The sequence below is a fragment of the Salmo salar genome, chromosome ssa05 (assembly GCF_905237065.1).
Source record: "Salmo salar chromosome ssa05, Ssal_v3.1, whole genome shotgun sequence".
Classification (NCBI taxonomy): domain Eukaryota; kingdom Metazoa; phylum Chordata; class Actinopteri; order Salmoniformes; family Salmonidae; genus Salmo; species Salmo salar.
Genome location: NC_059446.1, coordinates 8,621,462 through 8,644,695, shown reverse-complemented (window position 1 = coordinate 8,644,695; position 23,234 = coordinate 8,621,462). Strand labels below are relative to the sequence as shown.

The 23,234-nt window shown below is 47.7% G+C and overlaps 1 protein-coding gene across 1 annotated transcript in view; it reads left to right on the top strand.

The window, feature by feature from the left end:
* Positions 1-4,371: 4,371 nt before the first annotated feature.
* Positions 4,372-23,234, top strand: part of LOC106604136 (complexin-2) — a 32,035-nt gene continuing 13,172 nt past the window's right edge. The window contains exons 1-2 of the mRNA XM_014198540.2: positions 4,372-4,453; positions 23,021-23,166. Of these exons, the coding sequence (XP_014054015.1) occupies positions 23,136-23,166 (31 nt within the window). The 5' untranslated portion in view covers positions 4,372-4,453; positions 23,021-23,135. The remainder of the gene's footprint in view (positions 4,454-23,020; positions 23,167-23,234) is intronic.

Below are 23,234 nucleotides of genomic sequence, written 5' to 3'. Positions count from 1 at the left end.
CCTACACATTACCTACATGTACATATTACCTACATTACCTACATTACCTACATGTACATATTATCTACATTACCTACACATTACCTACACATTACCTACATGTACATATTACCTACATTGCCTACATTACCTACATGTACATATTATCTACATTACCTACACATTACCTACATGTACACATTACCTACATGTACATATTACCTACATTACCTACATTACCTACATGTGCACATTATCTACATTACCTACACATTACCTACATGTACACATTACCTACATTACCTACATTACCTACATGTACATATTATCTACATTACCTACACATTACCTACATGTACACATTACCTACATGTACATATTACCTACATTACCTACACATTACCTACATGTACACATTACCTACATGTACATATTACCTACATTACCTACACATTACCTACATGTACACATTACCTACATTACCCACACATTACCTACATGTACATATTACCTACATTCCCTACACATTACCTACATGTACACATTACCTACATGTACATATTACCTACATTACCTACACATTACCTACATGTACACATTACCTACATTACCTACACATTACCTACATGTACATATTACCTACATTACCTACACATTACCTACATGTACACATTACCTACATGTACATATTACCTACATTACCTACACATTCCCTACATGTACACATTACCTACATTACCTACACATTACCTACATGTACACATTACCTCAACTACCTTGACTAACCGGTGCCACTACACATTGACTCTGTACCAGTACCCCCTGTATATAGCCTCCACATTGACTCTGTACCGTAACACCCTGTATATAGCCTCCACATTGCCTCTGTACCGGTACCCCCTGTATATAGCCTCCACATTGACTCTGTACCGGTACCCCTGTATATAGCCTCCACATTGACTCTGTACCGGTATCCCCTGTATATAGCCTCCACATTGACTCTGTACCGGTACCCCCTGTATATAGCCTCCACATTGACTCTGTACTGGTACCCCCCTGTATATAGCCTCCACATTCTCTGTACCGGTACCCACTGTATATAGCCTCCACATTGTCTCTGTACCGGTACCCCCTGTATATAGCCTCCACATTGACTCTGTACCGTAACACCCTGTATATCGCCTCCACATTGACTCTGTACCAGTACCCCCCTGTATATAGCCTCCACATTGACTCTGTACCGGTACCCCCCTGTATATAGCCTCCACATTGACTCTGTACCGGTACCCCCTGTATATAGCCTCCACATTGACTCTGTACCGGTACACGCTGTATATAGCCTCCACATTGACTCTGTACCGGTACCCCCTGTATATCGCCTCCACATTGTCTCTGTACCGGTACCCCCTGTATATAGCCTCCACATTGACTCTGTACCGGTACCCCCTGTATATAGTCTCCACATTGACTCTGTAGCGGTACCCCCTGTATATAGCCTCCACATTGACTCTGTACCGGTACCCCCTGTATATAGCCTCCACATTGACTCTGTACCGGTACCCCCTGTATATAGCCTCCACATTGACTCTGTACCGGTACCCCCTGTATATAGTCTCCACATTGACTCTGTACCGGTACCCCCCGTATATAGCCTCCACATTGTCTCTGTACCGGTACCCCCTGTATATAGCCTCCACATTGACTCTGTACCGGTACCCCCTGTATATAGTCTCCACATTGACTCTGTACCGGTACCCCCCGTATATAGCCTCCACATTGACTCTGTACCGGTACCCCCTGTATATAGCCTCCACATTGACTCTGTACCGGTACCACCTGTATATAGCCTCCACATTGACTCTGTACCGGTACCCCCTGTATATAGCCTCCACATTGACTCTGTATCGGTACCCCCTGTATATAGCCTCCACATTGTTATTTTACTGCTGCTCTTTAATTATTTGTTACTTTTATTTTTATTTTTTTTAACTGTATTGTTGGTTAGGGCTTGTAAGTAAACATTTCACTGCTACACCTGTTCTATTCGACGCATGTGACAAATACAATTTGATTAGATTTTATTGTGATGTTCTCTCTTGTTCAATGTGAGTGTTGTGTTACCTCAGCAGAACACCTGCTATGGGCTTGATGTATGAGCTTTGTAATGACAGACGGACAATGGATTCCTTGGTTACACACACACCCTGCAGCCTCACACAGCCTGCAGCCTCACACAGCCTGCAGCCTCACACATCCTGCAGCCTCACACAGACTGCAGCCTCACACAGACTGCAGCCTCACACACCCTGCAGGCTCACACACCCTGTAGCCTCTCGCAGCCTGCAGCCTCTCGCAGCCTGCAGCCTCTCACAGCCTGCAGCCTCTCACAGCCTATAGCCTCACACACCCTGCAGCCTCACACACCCTGCAGGCTCACACACCCTGCAGCATCACACAGCCTGCAGCCTCACACACCCTGTAGCCTCTCGCAGCCTGCAGCCTCTCACAGACTGCAACCTCACACACCCTGCAGTCTCACACACCCTGCAGTCTCACACACCCTGCAGGCTCACACACCCTGCAGCCTCACACACCCTGCAGGCTCACACACCCTGCAGCCTCACACACACCCTGCAGCATCACACACCCTGCAGCCTCACACACACCCTGCAGCCTCACACACCCTGCAGTCTCACAACAGAGGCTTGGTAACAAACTGCTTATGATCTTCCTGCAGTATAAAATGCATTTATGTCTGATTTTCAATCTGATCAGTGCTCCTACCCTTTGGCATCAATCTGATCAGTGCTCCTTCCCTTTGGCATCAATCTGATCAGTGCTCCTTCCTTTTGGCATCAATCTGATCAGTGCTCCTACCCTTTGGCATCAATCTGATCAGTGCTCCTACCCTTTGGCATCAATCTGATCAGTGCTCCTACCCTTTGGCATCAATCTGATCAGTGCTCCTACCCTTTGCCATCAATCTGATCAGTGCTCCTACCCTTTGGCATCAATCTGATCAGTGCTCCTTCCCTTTGGCATCAATCTGATCAGTGCTCCTACCCTTTGGCATCAATCTGATCAGTGCTCCTTCCTTTTGGCATCAATCTGATCAGTGCTCCTACCCTTTGGCATCAATCTGATCAGTGCTCCTACCCTTTGGCATCAATCTGATCAGTGCTCCTTCCCTTTGGCATCAATCTGATCAGTGCTCCTTCCCTTTGGCATCAATCTGATCAGTGCTCCTTCCCTTCAGCATCAATCTGATCAGTGCTCCTTCCTTTTGGCATCAATCTGATCAGTGCTCCTTCCCTTCGGCATCAATCTGATCAGTGCTCCTTCCCTTCGGCATCTTCCCTTCGGCATCAATCTGATCAGTGCTCCTTCCCTTCGGCATCAATCTGATCAGTGCTCCTTCCCTTCGGCATCAATCTGATCAGTGCTCCTTCCCTTCGGCATCAATCTGATCAGTGCTCCTTCCCTTCGGCATCAATCTGATCAGTGCTCCTTCCCTTCGGCATCAATCTGATCAGTGCTCCTTCCCTTCGGCATCAATCTGATCAGTGCTCCTTCCCTTCGGCATCAATCTGATCAGTGCTCCTTCCCTTCGGCATCAATCTGATCAGTGCTCCTTCCCTTCGGCATCAATCTGATCAGTGCTCCTTCCCTTCGGCATCAATCTGATCAGTGCTCCTTCCCTTCGGCATCAATCTGATCAGTGCTCCTTCCCTTCGGCATCAATCTGATCAGTGCTCCTTCCCTTCGGCATCAATCTGATCAGTGCTCCTTCCCTTCGGCATCAATGTGATCAGTGCTCCTTCCCTTTGGCATCAATCTGATCAGTGCTCCTTCCCTTCGGCATCAATCTGATCAGTGCTCCTACCCTTCGGCATCAATCTGATCAGTGCTCCTTCCCATCGGCATCAATATAATTTAGGTCTCTATGCACTGAGACCCATTGAAATTACATGTTGCTCTTGAATGTGTCATTGAAATCAATAATTCATTATATTGAGTATCTCTTAATAGTCTTCATTGTCACTCTGTAGTCTATTGTCCTACGTGTTCTGTAGGCCTATAGGTTCTCTACTGAAGTCTGCCAAATAGCATATTGGGTCCTAAATAACGATATAATAACACAATGTAAATCATCTTTATCCATCTCTAAAGCAAGTTAACCCTTCGGCTTTGATTCCATAAAAATTATTTCACAAAAAGTAATATCCATAACCAGAAATAACCGTTTGGTGTCCATGAACAATTCTAGGAGATACAAAATGCCAACTGTGTAAATTGTGATATTTTTTTTGTATTTTTGGCGAAACTTGAAGTGTTAGTGTGAATAGTGAAGGGGTGGTCGGGATTGAGGGCGGGCGATACTACTCATCTCCAAACGGTGGAGGATAACAGACAGACTGGTTGGTTGGTTGGGGACCGACAGAGACGCCGCCTGACTTTCTCCATCTGCTCCGAGGTTTGTTAAACAACTAATATGACGCACCACCTTTCTCCGATCAATTCATTTTGAGGAACAGGTGTTTACTATAGCTGGGAACACGTTTTGACTTTCCACTCGCCTGGTGCTGAAACCAGCTCGGCTTTCTGGTGGTGCGAACTGGAGTCGACAATGGAGAGAGGGTTGGGTACACGCTGGTTTCAAGGCGTGTTGAACTGTTACTTTCAGCACCATGTTGTTAGAAAAATGAAAATAATGATCATGGTTGTTGCCTATTTTACCGCCACATCTGGCAGTAGGTGGGGGGGGGGGAATGTGTGTCCTCCTCAAAGCTATTGAGCGGCGGAGGAGTAAAGAGAGAGATGCGTGTGTGGCGCTGATGTTTTTCGTCAATGGGCGGGTTGTTGTGCATGCGTTAGATAGTCTACTGAGACGCTCTGTTCGATGAGCGATCGGTCTGAACATGTATTGGGTTGTTCCAGTTATACATGCATTTTATATAGGTATGTTGTATGCGTAGACCAATGTGTTTTTGTTGAGGGTGTAGGTTACCAGTCTGTTGAAATGGACCAGATCTCATGTTATGGACACCTTAAATATTTGATGTTATGCTGAATGGATTAGCCTAAATATTCATGCTATATGCACTCACACTGTGTGTGTGTGTGTGTGTGTGTGTGTGTGTGTGTGTGAAGAGAGAGAGAGAGAGAGAGAGAGAGAGAGAGAGAGAGAGATTGATAGAGAGAGAGAGAGAGAGAGATTGATAGAGAGAGATTGATAGAGAGAGATTGATAGAGAGAGAGAGATTGCTAGAGAGAGAGAGAGAAAGAAGGAGAGAGAGAGATTGATAGAGAGAGAGAGAGAGATTGATAGAGAGAGATTGATAGAGAGAGAGAGATTGATAGAGAGAGAGAGAGAAAGAAGGAGAGAGAGAGAAATGCATACATAAGTATACAGGATCCAGAAAAGTTCAGGACACTGGTCCACCAATTAGACCATGTAGAATCCTTGTTGTTGAGAACTAAGGGATGGATGAGTTCAACATTTACAGTCAGTGCCCGTGTTTCATCGTTGGCCTACCAATGGTAATATTTCAACAGTTGCTTATAGCTGAAGCAACAGCCTCCAGCCATGCTTGTACAGTAGTCTATCAGAGCTTGGAGGCAGCCAACCCTACAGTTCATTCATGTAATCCTCAGTCACGTTAAGTGCAAGAACCTTTAGACTTCATGAAATTCAGTGAGCTCATCCACAGCCTTTCAATCACTTTTAAGACTACATAGATTGCCTTCTGTACATCCAATGCAAAAAAAAACAATTCAAGTAATACACCTACAGTACATGTTGTAATAATTGTATAACTGTAATACTAGCCTACAGTACATGTTGTAATAATTGTATAACTGTAATACTAGCCTACAGTACATGTTGTAATAATTGTATAACTGTAATACTAGCCTACAGCCTCCAGCAGATGCTGAGGGTAAAATGCCATCCAGGCTTGCCTGTCACCTAGTTGGAAGGAGATGAATCATCTCTTCAAAAGTGGGTTGTAGATGACAGATGTGATGGTTTGACGATTCCTGTGTGCGTTCTGTTCTGTTAGCAGTGCAGCAGAGGAGAGAGGGGGAGGGAGAGAGAGAGATGGGGAAGAGGGCGAGAGAGAGAGAGACAGAGGGAGAGAGAGAGACAGAGGGAGAGAGAGAGAGACAGAGAGATGGGGGAGAGGGAGAGGGCAAGAGAGAGAGACAGAAGGAGAGAGAGAGACAGAGGGAGAGAGAGAGAGAGACAGAGAGATGGGGAGAGGGAGAGGGCGAGAGAGAGAGAGACAGAAGGAGAGAGAGAGACAGAGGGAGAGAGAGAGAGAGAGAGAGACAGAGAGATGGGGGAGAGGGCGAGAGAGAGAGAGAGAGAGAGACAGAAGGAGAGAGAGAGAGACAGAGGGAGAGAGAGAGAGAGACAGAGAGATGGGGGAGAGGGAGAGGGCGAGAGAGAGAGAGAGAGAGGGAGAGAGAGGGAGATGGGAGAGAGAGAAAGGGGGGAGAGAGAGAGATGGGGAGAGAGAGAGAGAGAGAGAGAGAGAGAGAGAGAGATGAGAGAGAGAGAGAGAGAGAGAGAGAGAGAGAGAGAGAGAGGGAGAGAGAGAGAGAGAGAAAAGAGGCCCAGCCTAGCTGCAGGCAGGGACTGAGCTGCTGAACCACAGAGGATTCAAACTGATGAATTATTAATATAATCTCCCACAGAAATAAACCTCAATCAAGATGTTGTGAGATGTTTATAATGTAATAATGAAAACAATAAAAACTCCTGTTACAATGACCTTTAGGAGCCCGTGATGAGGATGTTGCCATACAGGTTTCAAGGATCAGGTTCAGTCTGTATTTCAGTACCCAGTAGACATGGTGTTTCCCAAATGGCACCCTATTCCCTATATCGTGCACTACTTTTAACCAGTGCCAAATGGCACCCTATTCCCTATATAGTGCACTACTTTTAACCAGTGCCAAATGGCACCCTATATAGTGCACTACTTTTGACCAGAGGAGCTGATTGTAATTGAATAGATCTTCTAGAGCTGAAATGGTACCAGATAATGGATATATTCTAATCTGTAGCTGAAATGGTAACAGATAATGGATAGAGCTTCTAATCTATAGCTGAAACGGTAACAGATAATGGATAGAGCTTCTAATCTGTAGCTGAAACGGTAACAGATAATGGATAGAGCTTCTAATCTGTAGCTGAAATGGTAACAGATAATGGATAGAGCTTCTCATCTATATCTGAAATGGTACCAGATAATGGATAGAGTTTCTAATCTGTAGTTGAAATGGTAACAGATAATGAGCACGCACCCATGTGGGCTGGTTAAAATCCATTTTGACAGAGGCTAATTAGACCCCACCGTGTAGAGGAAGGGGGTTCCCAGGACCTCCAAGTGAGACTCAAACCATCGCCACTACTCTGCTTTGGCACCTCTCAGCAGGGGGGCAATGATACAAGACACCGGGGGGGGTTGTTCAATGAGCTGAAATGTTCATATTCTTCACAACACTGCAGATATTACCTCTCAAGAGAATTCTCTTCAGTTATAGTCACAGCCGTGTATATTCCACCTCAAGCCGATAGCACGACGGCCCTCAAGGAACTACACTGGACTTTGTGCAAACTGGAAACCACATATCCTGAGGCTGCATTTATTTTTTGCTGGGGATTTGAACAAAGCAAATTTTAGGAAAACGCTGCTGAAGTTCTATCAACACATTGCCTGTAGAACTCGCGCTTCAAAAACTCTTGACCATTGTTACTCTCCCTTCCGGGATGGCTACAAGGCCCTCCCCCGCCCTCCTTTCGGCAAATCAGATCACAACTCTATTCTGCTCCTCCCTTCCTATAGGCAGAAACTCAAACAGGAAGTACCCGTGCTAAGGTCTATTCAACGCAGGTCTGACCAATCGGAATCCATGCTTCAAGATTGTTTTGATCATGCAGACTGAGATATGTTCCGTGTTGCCTCTGAGAATAACATTGACGGGTACACGGACACAGTGACTGAGTTCATCAGGAAGTGTACAGAGGATGTTGTTCCCACTGTGACTATTAAAATCTACCCAAACCAAAAATATTGGATAGATGGCAGCATTCACACAAAACTGAAAGCGTGAATCATCGCATTTAACCATGGCAAAGTGACTGGGAATATGGTCAAATGCAAACAGTGTAGTTATTCCCTCTGTAAGGCAATCAATTGATTTAGTGTTCCATTATTAAAGTGACCAGTGATTCCATGACTATGTACATAGGGCAGCAGCCTCTAAGGTGCAGGTTTGAGTTATCGGGTGGTAGCCGGCTAGTGATGGCTATTTAACATTTTACATTACATTTAAGTCATTTAGCAGACACTCTTATCCAGAGCGACTTACAAATTGGTGCATTCACCTTATGATATCCAGTGGAACAACCACTTTACAATAGGAGCTTGTTCCACCATAGGGGTGCCAGAGCAGCGAACAGTTTTGACTGGGCTGAGCGGGAACTGTGCTTCCTCAGAGGTAGGCAGCAGGCCAGAGAAGGATGAACGCAGTGCCCTTGTTTGGGTGTAGGGCCTGATCAGAGCCTGAAGGTACGGAGGTGCCGTTCCCCTCACAGCTCCGTAGGCAAGCACCATGGTCAAGCACAGTTTCTATCTCAGTCTGATGGCCTTGAGATAGAAACTGTTATTTAGTTTCTCGGGCCCAGCTTTGATGCACTTGTACTGACCTCACCTTCTGGATGATAGCAGGGTGAACAGGCTGTGGCTCAGGTGGTTGAGGTCCGGGAGGGCAGGTAGTTTGCCCCCTGTGATGCATTGTGCACCACCCTCTGGAGAGCCTTGCGGTTGTTATACAGCCCGACAGGATGCTCTCGTTTGTGCATCTGTAAAAGTTTGTCAGGGTTTTGGGTGACAAGACAAATTTCTTCAGCCTCCTGAGGTTGAAGAGGCGCTGTTGCGCCTTTTCACCCCACTGTCTGTGTGGGTGGACCATTTCAGTTTGTATGTGATGTGTATGCAAAGGAACTTCAAACTTTCCACCTTCTCCACTGCTGTCCCTTCAATCTGGATTGGGGGGGGGGGGTGCTCCCTCTGCTGTTTCCTGAAGTCCACGATCATCTCCTTTGTTTTGTTGACATTGAGAGAGAGGTTGTTTTCCTGACACCACACTCCGAGTGCCCTCACCTCCTCCCTGTAGGCTGTCTTGTCATTGTTGCTAATCAAGCCCATTACTGTTGTGCCGTCTGCAAACTTGATGATTGAGTTGAAGGCGTGCATGGCCACGCAGTCGTGGGTGAACAGGGAGTACAGGAGGGGGCTGAGCACGCACCCATGTGGGGCCCCAGTGTTGAGGGTTAGCGATGTGGAGATGTTGTTTCCTACCTTCACCACCTGGGGGCGGCCCGTCAGAAAGTCCAGGACCCAATTGCACAGGGCGGGGTTGAGACCCAGGGCTTCCAGCTCTATAATGAGCTTGGAGGGTACTATGGTGTTGAATGCTGAGCTCTAGTCAATGAACAGCATTCTTACATAGGTATTCCTATTGTCCAGATGGGATAGGGCAGTGTGATGGCGATTGCATCGTCTGTGGACCTGTTGGAGCGGTATGCAAACCCAAGTGGGTCTAGGGTGGCCGGTGGAGGTGATATGATCCTTGACTAGTCTCTCAAAGCACTTCATGATGAGAGAAGTGAGTGCTACTGGGCGGTAGTCATTTAGTTCAGTTACCTTTGCCTTCTAGGGTACAGGAACAATGGTGGTCATAATGAAGCATGTGGGGACAGCAGACTGGGATAGGGAGCGATTGAATATGTCCGTAAACACACCAGCCAGCTGGTCTGCGCATGCTCTGAGGACGCGACTAGAGATGCTGTCTGGGCCAGCAGCCTTGCGAGGATTAACACGTTTAAATGTTTTACTCACGTCGGCCACGGAGAAGGAGAAGGGGAGGGCGCAGTCCTTGATAGCGGGCTGCGATGGTGGCACTGTATTATCCTCAAACCGGGCAAAGAAGGTATTTCATTTGTTTGGAAGCGTGACATCAGTGTCCGTGACGTGGCTGGTTTTCTTTTTGTAGTCCGTTATTTCCTGTAGATTCTGCCACATACGTCTTGTGTCTGAGCTGTTGAATTGCAACTCCATTTTGTCCCTGTACTGGCATTTCGCTTGTTTGATTGCCTTGCGGAGGGAATAACTACACTGTTTATATTCAGCCATATTCCCAGACCTCTTTCCATGGTTAAAACTGGTGGTTAGCGCTTTTAGTTTTGCGGGAATGCCGTCATCCATCCACGGTTTCTGGTTAGGGTAGGTTTTAATAGTCACAGTGGGTATAATATTTCCAATGCACTTCTTTATAAACTCACTCACCGAGTCAGAGTATAGGTCGATGTTGTTCTCTGAGGCTGACCGGAACATATTCCAGTCCGCGTGATCAAAACAATCTTGAAGCGTGGATTGCGATTGGTCAGGCCAGCGTTGAATGGGTCTAGTCACTGGTACATCCTGTTTGAGTTTCTGCCTATAAGACGGTAGGTGCAAGATGGCGTCGTGGTTGGATTTGCTGAAGGGAGGGCGGGGGAGGGCTTTGTATGCATCGTGGAAGTTAGAGTAGCAGTGATCGAGTGTATTACCCCTGTGCCTCAGGATATATGGTTTCCAGTTTACATAGAGTCCAGTGAAGTTCCTTGAGCGCCGTCGTGGTGTCTGATTGAGGGCTTTGGACACATTCAGGGGCGGAAATCCCAGGGGGGACGGGGGACACACGACCCCTCCATCCTGGGAAAAATATGATTTCTCCCCCCCAATATATCACTGTAAACATAACTATGTAATTTAAATAATATTAATAATATGCAATGAAAGCAATTGTGCTGATTGTAGACACTTAATAGCGTGTTTTTAAGTTTCAAAAGATTGCGACCCCCCCACCCTTTGCCTCACAATGGTTTGATCCACTGCCAGTTCCTTAGTTGGCAAGGTAACAGAGGGTTCGTATCTACTGTCTGAAAGGCACTCAATGAATGTAACTGACGGGAGGTTAATCCAGTCAATCGCGCCATAGAAATGTTTTGTTTTATGTTGGCAGGGTTCACACACACACTAGCTGAATTTGCAGAGCTAGCGCGCAAATATTCACTATTAAGCTAGCTAGTACCTATTCCATTTATGTGGCGTCGTCAAAGATGGAATCTTTGCTATCGTCAATTTATCCCAAGATCAGCATGCAGATGATGTAAGTTAGTGCTTCAAAGTCCCTGCGATAAGGTTAGCGATTGTCACGTCCTGACCAGCAGAGGGCGTAATTGTGTTAGTCTTGGTCAGGATGTGGCAGGTGGTTTGTGTTTGTTAAATGTTGGGTTGGTGATTGGGACTTCCAATTGAAGGCAGGTGTGTTGAGTTGCCTTTGATTGGAAGTCCTAAATAGGTGTGTGTGTTTTTCTTTGGGGTTGTGGGTGGTTGTTTTGCACTGCGTTTTTTAGCCTGCAAACTGTTGCTGCTGTCGTGTTTATTGTTTCCTGTGGATGCTTTACTCCTTTTGTTGGGTAATTAAAGATGAGTATTCACATACCTGCTGCGCCTTGGTTCATTTCTGAAGACAGCCGTTACAGAACCACCCACCAAAGGACCAAGCAGCAGAAGAGGAGGAAGCCACGGGAGGAAAGAATGGAGGAATGGACCTGGCAGGACGAAAGACAATTCTGGGAGGACAAGTTAAGGGAGCTAAGGAAACCCGAGAGGCACCCCCAATAATTTTTTTGGGGGGGGCACACGGGTAGCTTGGCCAGGCCAGGGAAGAGCCGTAAGCCAGCTACCCGTGACTACAGGGAGGTGCGAATGAGGTGGAGGGCGCCATGTTACGCTGAGGTACGCACCATCTCGCCTATACGGACGCACAGCCCAGTTCGCCCAGTACCAGCGCCCCGCAGGTGCCAGGGCAAGGTGAGCATCGAGCCGGAAGGGGTGATGCCAACCCTGCACTCAAGACCGCCAGTGCGCCCTTTCGGTCCGGTGTTTCCCGCTAGACGCACTAGCATGGAGGTGCGTGTCTCCAGGCTGGCACGTCCAATACCAGCCCCACGCATCAGGAGTCTAGTGCGTCAGCCCACCCCCGCCAGTCGTAAGTCACCAGAGCTGCCCGCCAGTCGGAAGTCGCCAGAGCTGCCCGCCAGTCAACAGTCGCCAGAGCTGCCCGCCAGTCAACAGTCACCAGAGCTGCCCGCCAGTCAACAGTCACCAGAGCTGCCCGCCAGTCAACAGTCACCAGAGCTGCCCGCCAGTCAACAGTCACCAGAGCTGCCCGCCAGTCAACAGTCACCAGAGCTGCCCGCCAGTCAACAGTCACCAGAGCTGCCCGCCAGTCGTAAGTCGCCAGAGCTGCCCGCCAGTCAGGAGTCACCAGAGCCGCCCGCTAGTCAGGAGCCGCCAGAGTGGCCCGGCTGCCCGGAACTGCCAGAGTGGCCCGGCTGCCCGGAACTGCCAGAGTGGCCCGGCTGCCCGGAACTGCCAGAGTGGCCAGACTGCCCGGAACTGCCAGAGTGGCCAGACTGCCCGGAACTGCCAGAGTGGCCAGACTGCCCGGAACTGCCAGAGTGGCCAGACTGCCCGGAACTGCCAGAGTGGCCAGACTGCCCGGTTCTGCCAGAGGTGCCCGCCTGCCCGGATCTGCCAGGGTGCCCTGCCTGCCCTCCGGCCCAGCCCGAGTGGCCCTCCTGCCCTCCGGCCCAGCCCGAGTGGCCCTCCTGCCCTCCGGCCCAGCCCGAGTGGCCCTCCTGCCCTCCGGCCCAGCCCGAGTGGCCCTCCTGCCCTCCGGCCCAGCCCGAGTGGCCCTCCTGCCCTCCGGCCCAGCCCGAGGGGCCCTCCTGCCCTCCGGCCCAGCCTGAGTGGCCCTCCTGCCCTCCGGCCCAGCCCGAGGGGCCCTCCTGCCCTGCGGCCCAGCCCGAGGGGCCCTCCTGCCCTCCGGCCCAGCCCGAGTGGCCCTCCTGCCCTCCGGCCCAGCCCGAGTGGCCCTCCTGCCCTCCGGCCCAGCCCGAGTGGCCCGAATGCCTTCCGACCCAGCCCAAGTGGTCCATCTGCCAGGGTCAGCCCGAGTGGTCCGTCTGCCCGGCGCAGCTATCGGCGCCACCAAAGTGGGCGACGCCGAAGGTGGAGCGAGGTCCACGTCCTGCACCTGAGCCACCTCCAGGATAGGTGGGTTGGGGAGGGAGGGTGTAGCACAGTGCCGTCGGTGACGGCAGCCACCCTCCCTTCCCTCCCTTATTGTTTAGGGGTTATTGTTTGTTGGTTTTGTTGGGGTATTGGGGATTTTCTTGTGTTTTCTTTTTTTAGGTGCATCCCGGGGTCTGCACGTTGAGGGGGGGGTACTGTCACGTCCTGACCAGCGGAGGGCGTAATGGTGTTAGTCTTGGTCAGGATGTGGCAGGTGGTTTGTGTTTGTTAAATGTTGGGTTGGTGATTGGGACTTCCAATTGAAGGCAGGTGTGTTGAGTTGCCTTTGATTGGAAGTCCTATATAGGTGTGTGTGTTTTTCTTTGGGGTTGTGGGTGGTTGTTTTGCACTGCGTTTTTTAGCCTGCAAACTGTTGCTTCTGTCGTGTTTATTGTTTCCTGTGGATGCTTTACTCCTTTTTTTGGGTAATTAAAGATGAGTATTCACATACCTGCTGCGCCTTGGTTCATTTCTGAAGACAGCCGTTACAGCGATAAACTGAAGTCCAAACTGAACAGAACTACACTCTCTTCTACCATTGTCTTAAATATATTTAATGGTCTCGTTGCAAAAGCTAAATTGTCGCAAGGGAACTTTTATTTATTTTATTTCACCTTTATTTAACCCGGGTAGCAAAGATTATAGCAAACACCACTGAAATGGAATTGGTGCTCGCTAGCTTTGCAAATTCAGCTATTGTTGGAAGCCAGCCAATATGAAACAAACTATTAAAATTACAAAAGGTTGCAGCATATGTTGTGTAAATGCTGAACTCATACAGCTGTCAACTCTTGTCACTGCAATCCGTTTCACATTTGCTAGCTACCTTTTAGATTGAAGCCCAAATAGAATGATAGAAGATAAGATGATAGAGGCCCATCTCCTACTGTAAATAACCTACACACTGTGTGTGTGTGTGTGTGTGTGTGTAGCCAGCCAGCCAGCCAGCCAGGTAGAAAAATGGCAGAAAAATAAAAAAGACGGACATCAGAGTATTTTTCAGTACACCAAAACGCAAAGTAAGAACCCTAGTATCCTAATATCTCAAAGACTAGTTGATAAAATGTTCATAAGAAAGAAATGAAATTCTAATGGAAATGTTTCACAATGATGTCATTAGGCAGAGCAGGCAACAGATGGCACACAGACAGCAGAGTTGGGGACAGATATGCAGGGACAGACTGGCAGAGACAGGGTGTCTCAGGTAAGTTTGTTGAGTCTTTGTTTGGCAACATTATGAAAGGTTCTCAATTTTTTTGACTTGTAAAATAGGAACATAATTGGAAAATGCCATGGATACCCCCACTCTCAACTTAAACTGGTGACTGAACTAAGATTTGTTAAAGGCAATGGTATTGCTGTTGTGATTAGTTGTGTAGTTTTGGGTACCGGTAGTTAGGAGTACGGCAAACACCTTATTTCTTTGGTTCCTCAATATACATTTACCATATTACAATGTAGGCTATGTGTTACAGCACTACTTTTGGTGTCCCCCTCAGGAATTGCTCTTGTGAAAATTTCATGTAATTGTCCCCTCCAAAGTTGATATCAGATTTTCGCCCCTGCTTGAGGGGGAATGTACACAGCTGTGACTATAACTGAAGAGAATTCTCTTGGGATGTAAAATGGCCGACATTTGAATGTAAGGACTTGTAGGTCGGGTGAGCAGAAGGACTTGAGTTCCTGTATGTTGTTATGATTACAACATGAGTCGTTAATCATGAAGCATACACCCCCACCCTTCCTCTTCCCAGAGCGATGCACTAGTCACTTTAATAATGTTTACATACTGCATTACTCATTTCATATGTTTACACTGTATTCTATTGTACTGTATTTTAGTCAATGCCACTCCAACATTGCTCGTCCTAATATTTATATATTTCTTAATTCCATTCTTTTACTTTTAGATTACTGTGTATTGTTATGAACTGTTAGATATTACTGCACTGTTGGAGCTAGGAACATAAGCAGTTCACTACACCCCCAATAACATCTTGTAACGCCCTGGCCATAGAGAGGGGTTTTTTGTTCTTTATTTTGGTTAGGCCAGGGTGTTACATTGGGTAGGCGTTCTATGTTCCTTTTTCTATGTTTTTGTATTTCTTTGTTTTGGGCCATGTGTGTGGCTCCCAATCAGGCACAGCTGAAGCTCGTTGCTGCTGATTGGGAGTCACACATAAGGAGCATGTTTTTCCTTTGGGTTTTGTGGGTAATTGTTTCTTGTTTAGTGTGGTTGCACCTGACACATCTGTATGTGACCAATAAAATTTGATTTGATAGAATTGTAATGATTAGAGCCGCTGACATGATGCCCCAATTCTACAGGGCAGAAAAATCTGTCTGCGAAATGCATTTCTATCTGATTATTTTGTCATGTTGCTCCCTCCTGAACAGACCCCAGGAACCTGGTTCTGAGGTCACGATAGGTCACTAACAGACCCCTGGAACCTGGTTCTGAGGTCACGATAGGTCACTAACAGACCCCAGGAACCTGGTTCTGAGGTTACGATAGGTCACTAACAGACCCCAGGAACCTGGTTCTGAGGTCACGATAGGCCACTAACAGGTTTCTCTACTATGGGCCTCACTATGATAGGTCTCACTACCATGGGCCCCGCTATGATGGGCCTCACTACCATGGGCCTCGCTATGATAGGTCTCACTACCATGGGTCTCGCTATGATAGGTCTCACTACCATGGGCCTCACTACCATGGGTCTCACTAACATGGGCCTCGCTATGATGAGTCTCACTACCATGGTTCTCGATATGATGGGCCTTGCTATGATGGGTCTCACTACCATGGACATCATTACGATGGGCCTCGCTATGATAAGTCTCACTACCATGGGCCTCGCTATGATAAGTCTCACTACCATGGGCCTCGCTATGATAGGTCTCACTACCATGGGCCTCGCTATGATAAGTCTCACTACCATGGGCCTCGCTATGATAGGTCTCACTATCATGGGCCTCGCTATGATAAGTCTCACTACCATGGGCCTCGCTATGATAAGTCTCACTACCATGGGCCTCGCTATGATAGGTCTCACTACCATGGGCCTCATTACGAAGGGCCTCGCTATGATAAGTCTCACTACCATGGGCCTCGCTATGATAGGTCTCACTACCATGGGCCTCATTACGATGGGCCTCGCAATGATAAGTCTCACTACCATGGGCCTCGCTATGATAGGCCTCACTACCATGGGTCTCACTATGATGTGTCTCACTACCATGGGTCTCACTATTGTTGATGATTAGTTATTTGAGAAGGAAACCAAGTCAAGACGATGGACCAGGTGGATTCAGTATATAGTAAGGCAGTTTATTATGAGACAAAGATATTTGGCTGAGCGTGCACGGACTCCTTCGTTTAGCGCATAGGGAACTAGCAGAAGAGAGCCCCGAAACATAGTGTACATCCAATTTATACAATGAAATAACAGTGTGTTGACGTTGAGTCTAGTAGGTCCGCTCTCCTGACTGGTCGATGAGTGGAGGGACGGTCCACTCTCCAGGTGGTGTCGACTTCCCATTGGCCCTTGGCAGTGTCCTTTGTCCTCGGAGTCCAACACACCTAAGTGTGTGTGTGTGTGTGTGTGTGTGTGTGTATTTCTGGTAATTCTTGTCTGGGTGCTTGCGATATTCATGGAATGTTGTTCTTTACACCAGTGGTCAGTTCGTGTGGCTAGGGCTTAAGTCAGCCATCTGTCTCTGGGTGTGGTCGTGATTGGTATCAGTTGGTCGCTCAATATGTCTCTGGAATTTTGTTGTGTGCTGTTGTGAAACATGTTGTGCAAATGCCCTCCTTATATATCATTAGGTAAAACGTTAGATTATCTTTATTACACTATCATGGGCCTCGCTATGATAGGACTCACTACCATGGGTCTCACTATCATGGGCCTCGCTATGATAGGACTCACTACCATGGGCCTCGCTATGATAGGACTCACTACCATGGGCCTCGCTATGATGTGTCTCACTACCATGGGTCTCACTATCATGGGCCTCGCTATGATGGGCCTCACTACCATGGGCCTCGCTACGATGGGCCTCACTACCATGGGCCTCGCTATGATAGGCCTCACTACCATGGGCCTCGCAATGATAAGTCTCACTACCATGGGCCTCGCTATGATAGGCCTCACTACCATGGGCCTCGCTATGATAGGCCTCACTACCATGGGCCTCGCTACGATGGGCCTCGCGGGACAACTAACGACTCCTGAGTCATGTCGTCATCTGGCTGTCTGGACTGTAGGCTCCACCCTGATTTATGTGTTCTCTGTCCCCTGGAGCTGCGTGGCAAATGGTCCAGGAAGGAAAGGACAATACCTCCTCTGAGGCCGTATGTATCTCTGTTACAGTATCCAGAGGACTGACTATTGAATGAGTGACAGAATAATGATTTACTATCCATGTTTTGGTATCTATCTGACACTTGTTCACTCAGGATAACTCTGATGATGTCTATATGGATGTATGGTCTCCGTGGTAACTTCTATCTGTACAGGGAGAACATTGGTCTCCTCCGCTACACAAGCCTTTAGATGCTGTGTCACCCTGTGGAGATTGGACCTTGGTGGTCAGGTTACACTGTAAATTTGGGATCGTTTGATCGGTCAAAGGTGGTTGGTGTTAGGTTGAAAGGTTACACCTTCCGATGTTATAGAAGGAAATGTCTTTGTTCTCTCTCTTATCCTGTATCCAGTCCGTGGAGGAAGATTGTATGATAATTTCTCATTTCTTAAGCTTCTGGGCCTCTGGCATAGTAAGCATCTCTGTGTTCATGCCTCCTCCTCCTCTCTGACCTTGTCCTCCTTCTTTCTGACCTGGTCCTCCTCCTCTCTGACCTGGTCCTCCTCCTCTCTGACCTGGTCCTCCTCCTCCTCCTCCTCCTCCTCTCTGACCTAGTCCTCCTCCTCTCTGACCTGGTCCTCCTCCTCTCTGACCTGGTCCTCCTCCTCCTCTCTGACCTGGTCCTCCTCCTCTCTGACCTGGTCCTCCTCCTCCTCCTCCTCCTCCTCCTCCTCCTCTCTGACCTGGTCCTCCTCCTCCTCTCTGACCTGGTCCTCCTCCTCCTCCTCTCTGACCTGGTCCTCCTCCTCTCTGACCTGGTCCTCCTCCTCCTCCTCTCTGACCTGGTCCTCCTCCTCTCTGACCTGGTCCTCCTCCTCTCTGACCTGGTCCTCAACCTCTCTGACCTGTTCCTCCTCCTCCTCCTCCTCCTCCTCCTCTCTGACCTGGTCCTCAACCTCTCTGACCTGTCCTCCTCCTCTCTGACCTGGTCCTCCTCCTCTCTGACCTGGTCCTCCTCCTCTCTGACCTGGTCCTCCTCCTCCTCCTCCTCCTCTCTGACCTGGTCCTCCTCCTCCTCTCTGACCTGGTCCTCCTCCTCTCTGACCTGGTCCTCTCTGACCTGGTCCTCCTCCTCTCTGACCTGGTCATCCTTCTCTCTGACCTGGTCCTCCTCCTCTCTGACCTGGTCCTCCTCCTCTCTGACCTGGTCCTCTCTGACCTGGTCCTCCTCCTCTTTGACCTGGTCATCCTTCTCTCTGACCTGGTCCTCCTCCTCTCTGACCTGGTCCTCCTCCTCTCTGACCTGGTCCTCCTCCTCCTCCTCCTCCTCTCTGACCTGGTCCTCCTCCTCCTCTCTGACCTGGTCCTCCTCCTCTCTGACCTGGTCCTCTCTGACCTGGTCCTCCTCCTCTCTGACCTGGTCATCCTCCTCTCTGACCTGGTCCTCCTCCTCTCTGACCTGGTCCTCCTCCTCTCTGACCTGGTCCTCTCTGACCTGGTCCTCCTCCTCTCTGACCTGGTCATCCTTCTCTCTGACCTGGTCCTCCTCCTCTCTGACCTGGTCCTCCTCCTCTCTGACCTGGTCCTCTCTGACCTGGTCCTCCTCCTCTTTGACCTGGTCTCCTTCTCTCTGACCTGGTCCTCCTCCTCTCTGACCTGGTCCTCTCTGACCTGGTCTGGTCCTACAGCTGCTGCTGTTTCATCTCCTGTCCTGACAGAACAATGGTTCTGGGATCCTTCTCTCTCACTTATCTAGCTGATTTAAGAAGTGGTTGTCCTGGTAACAACCCCATAAACCTGTCACTGTAAAGCTATCTGGCTTGTTTCAGCCAATCAGAGTGCTGTAGGGGGGAAGACAGTTTGGAGTTCTGTACTGAACACACATTTCCATTGTTTCTCCCCAAATATAGTAATTAGATTCATCAACCTTTAAAGGAGTGTCACTGAAGACAAGGTGTGTTACAATAACATGGATATAAAGAATGAAGAAAAATGATACCAGCCTCTGTTTGCAAAGTGTAGCAAAGAATCAAGCTCTGAAACACTTAACCGCTTAACCTTATGTTATTGTAGTGTTTGCAATAGTATGTTCAAGTTATGGATATTCATAAGGGGAAGGATCTCATCCAGCAGCCTGCTCTCTCTCTCACTAGTGGTTGGTCCTGGGGACTAGGCTAGTAATCAAGAGACAAGGAACCTTTTTGATACCTACACTACCGTTCAAAAGTTTGGGGTCACTTAGAAATGTCCTTGTTTTTGAAAAAAAAGTTTTAAAAAATTGTCCAGTAAAATAACATCAAATTGATCAGAAATACAGTGTAGACATTGTTAATGTTGTAAATTATGATTGTAGCTGGAAACTGCAGTTTTCTAATGTAATATCTACATAGGCGTACAGAGGCCCATTATCAGCAACCATCACTCCTGTGTTCCAATGGCACGTTATGTTAGTTAATCCAAGTTAATCATTTTAAAAGGCTAATTGATCATTAGAAAACCCTTTTGCAATTATGTTAGCACAGCTGAAAACTGTTGTGCTGATTAAAGAAGTAATAAAACTGTCCTTCTTTAGACTAGTTGAGTATCTGGAGCATCAGCATTTGTGGGTTCGATTACAGGGTTTGATTACATGGTTCGATTACATGGTTCGATAACAGGGTTCGATTACAAAAAGTGCTCTCAAAAGCGTTACACCGAGGCCTGTACTCTGGAGTGGGATTGATTTGGAGGTGGAGGGTCCATCATGGTCTGGGGCGGTGTGTCACAGCATCATCGGACTGAGCTTGTTGTCATTGCAGGCAATCTCAACGCTGTGCGTTACAGGGAAGACAGTCTCCTCCCTCATGTGGTACCCTTCCTGCAGGCTCATCCTGACATGAACCTCCAGCATGACAATGCCACCAGCCATACGGCTCGTTCTGTGCGTGATTTCCTGCAAGACAGGAATGTCAGTGTTCTGCCATGGCCAGCGAAGAGCCCGAATCTCAATCCCATTGAGCATGTCTGGGACCTGTTGGGTCGGAGGGTGAGGGCTAGGGCCATTCCCCCCAGAAATGTCCGGGAACTTGCAGGTGCCTTGGTGGAAAGTGAGGTAAGATTTCACAGCAAGAACTGGCAAATCTGGTGCAGTCCATGAGAAGGAGATGCACTGCAGTACTTAATGCAGCTGGTGGCCACACCAGATACTGACTGTTACTTTTGATTTTGACCCCCGTTTGTTCAAATCAAATCAAATCAAATGTATTTATATAGCCCTTCGTACATCAGCTGATATCTCAAAGTGCTGTACAGAAACCCAGCCTAAAACCCCAAACAGCAAGCAATGCATGTGAAAGAAGCACGGTGGCTAGGAAAAACTCCCTAGGAAAAACTCCCTAGAAAGGCCAAAACCTAGGAAGAAACCTAGAGAGGAACCAGGCTATGAGGGGTGGCCAGTCCTCTTCTGGCTGTGCCGGGTGGATATTATAACAGAACATGGTCAAGATGTTAAAATGTTCATAAATGACCAGCATGGTCAAATAATAATAATCATAGTAGTTGTCGAGGGTGCAACAAGTCAGCAACTCAAGAGTAAGTGTCAGTTGGCTTTTTCATAGCCGATCTTTGAGAGTATCTCTACCGCTCCTGCTGTCGCTAGAGAGTTGAGAACAGCAGGTAGCACGTCCGGTGAACAGGTCAGGGTTCCATAGCCGCAGGCAGAACAGTTGAAACTGGAGCAGCAGCACGGCCAGGTGGACTGGGGACAGCAAGGAGTCATCATGCCAGGTAGTCCTGAGGCATGGTCCTAGGGCTCAGGTCCTCCGAGAGAAAGAAAGAAAGAGAGAAAGAGAGAATTAGAGAGAGCATATTTAAAATCACACAGGACACCGGATAAGACAAGAGAAATACTCCAGATGTAACAGACTGACCCTAGCCCCCCGACACATAAACTACTGCAGCATAAATACTGGAGGCTGAGACAGGAGGGATCAGGAGACACTGTGGCCCCATCCGATGATACCCCCGGACAGGGCCAAACAGGCAGGATATATGGGACACATTCAGGGACACATTACTCCATTTCTGTTAGTCACATGTCTGTGGAACTTGTTCAGTTTGTCTCAGTTGTTGAATCTTGTTATGTTCATACAAATATCTACACATGTTAAGTTTGCTGAAAATAAACGCAGTTGACAGTGAGAGGGCATTTCTTTTCTTGCTGAGTTTATGTACTGTATATTTGGCGACCCCACTGCAGTTCCCCCGCGACCCCCGCCTTTGACCTAGAGATTTGAAACTATGTATGTAGTTGTTTTTCCTCATGCTGAACAAATTTACCTCAAGAAACCATATGGTCCGTCAGGACAGATTTTCCTACATCTTGGATATTTTGGAAAACTTCTTCTCACGAACCATGAGTCCAAATAACATCAAAGCTAAGGGATTGGTTAAGAAATTAAGAGATGACTGAGTTATTGATAAATCAGGAAATCAGATTTACGTGTCCATTTAAATCCTTTGTAAATCCATTTCACAATGGCCTATCAACTTGAAACGTTTAAGGGTCATCAAGTTTGCCGTTGATATAAAAATTTGGGTCTGGACTGACTTCTTGGGGTTGTACAGTCAACAGTCTACACCTGCATAGAGTTCTACTCTATGTCAAACAAGCAAGCAGAATATAAAAAACACTCTATTCTAATGTAGGTGGCTGTTGGCACTATCTCCATTATAATACGTTCTTGTTAACTGGAGATACTTTTCCCAGATGAAGAGTAGCAGTGGCTAATGCAGGGAGAGCACTCAGCTCAGTGCTGATGCCCTATAGAATATGACTGCGTCCTAAATTACACCCTATTCCCTACATAGTGCTCTACTTTTGACCAGAGCCCTAAAAGTAGTACACTATATAAGGAACTGGGTTCCATTTGGAACGCAAGCCTACATCTCAACAGCTCTTGACTGGAGCTCATCAGGCCCACTGTGTGTTTATGGACATGTGGCTCTTCTCTTTACCCCTCTGGATCTCAAGCACATAGTCACTGTCATCCCAAACCCCTTATGACCCCTCGCCTCTCAACAACAACAAAAACACTACCCTTAATATTGATCCTAGGGTCCTCTGGGGAATGGGATTGTCTTTTAAAGGGGGACCAGAGTGACATCTAGGAGGTGCAATATCCAGCAGCAGCAGAGATGGTTTAATGTAGCTCTATTAGAGCTCAGTGATGATGTATTGACGTAGACATAGACTCAACAACATAGAGATGGTTTACTGTAGCAGGAAATATACTCTGTTCTATTAGAGCTCAGTGATGATGTATTGACGTAGACATAGACTCCACAACATAGAGATTGAAAACATCTTTATGCTCTACAACCACACATATACACACACACACACACACACACACACACACACACACACACACACACACACACACACACACACACACACACACACCCTACTGCCTCAACCACACCTAGCCACTGTCCATATCCTTTGCTAACATCTTCCGGTTAACTGTTTTGTCTTTCTCTCTCCTTTGTCTCCACAGGTTGGATCAAGAGGTAAACACAGACTGAGGAAGGAAACAGAGATCTGGTAAAGAAGGGGGTGACTACATAGACAGTTGTGTTTGTCTGTAGAAGACCAGAGTATCAGAAGGAACCATGAATTTTGTGATGAAGCAAGCCTTAGGTGGTAAGTACTGTATACGCTGCTATATGAACGTGTCAATATTATGGACTGAACATCTGTTCCCCATGCGA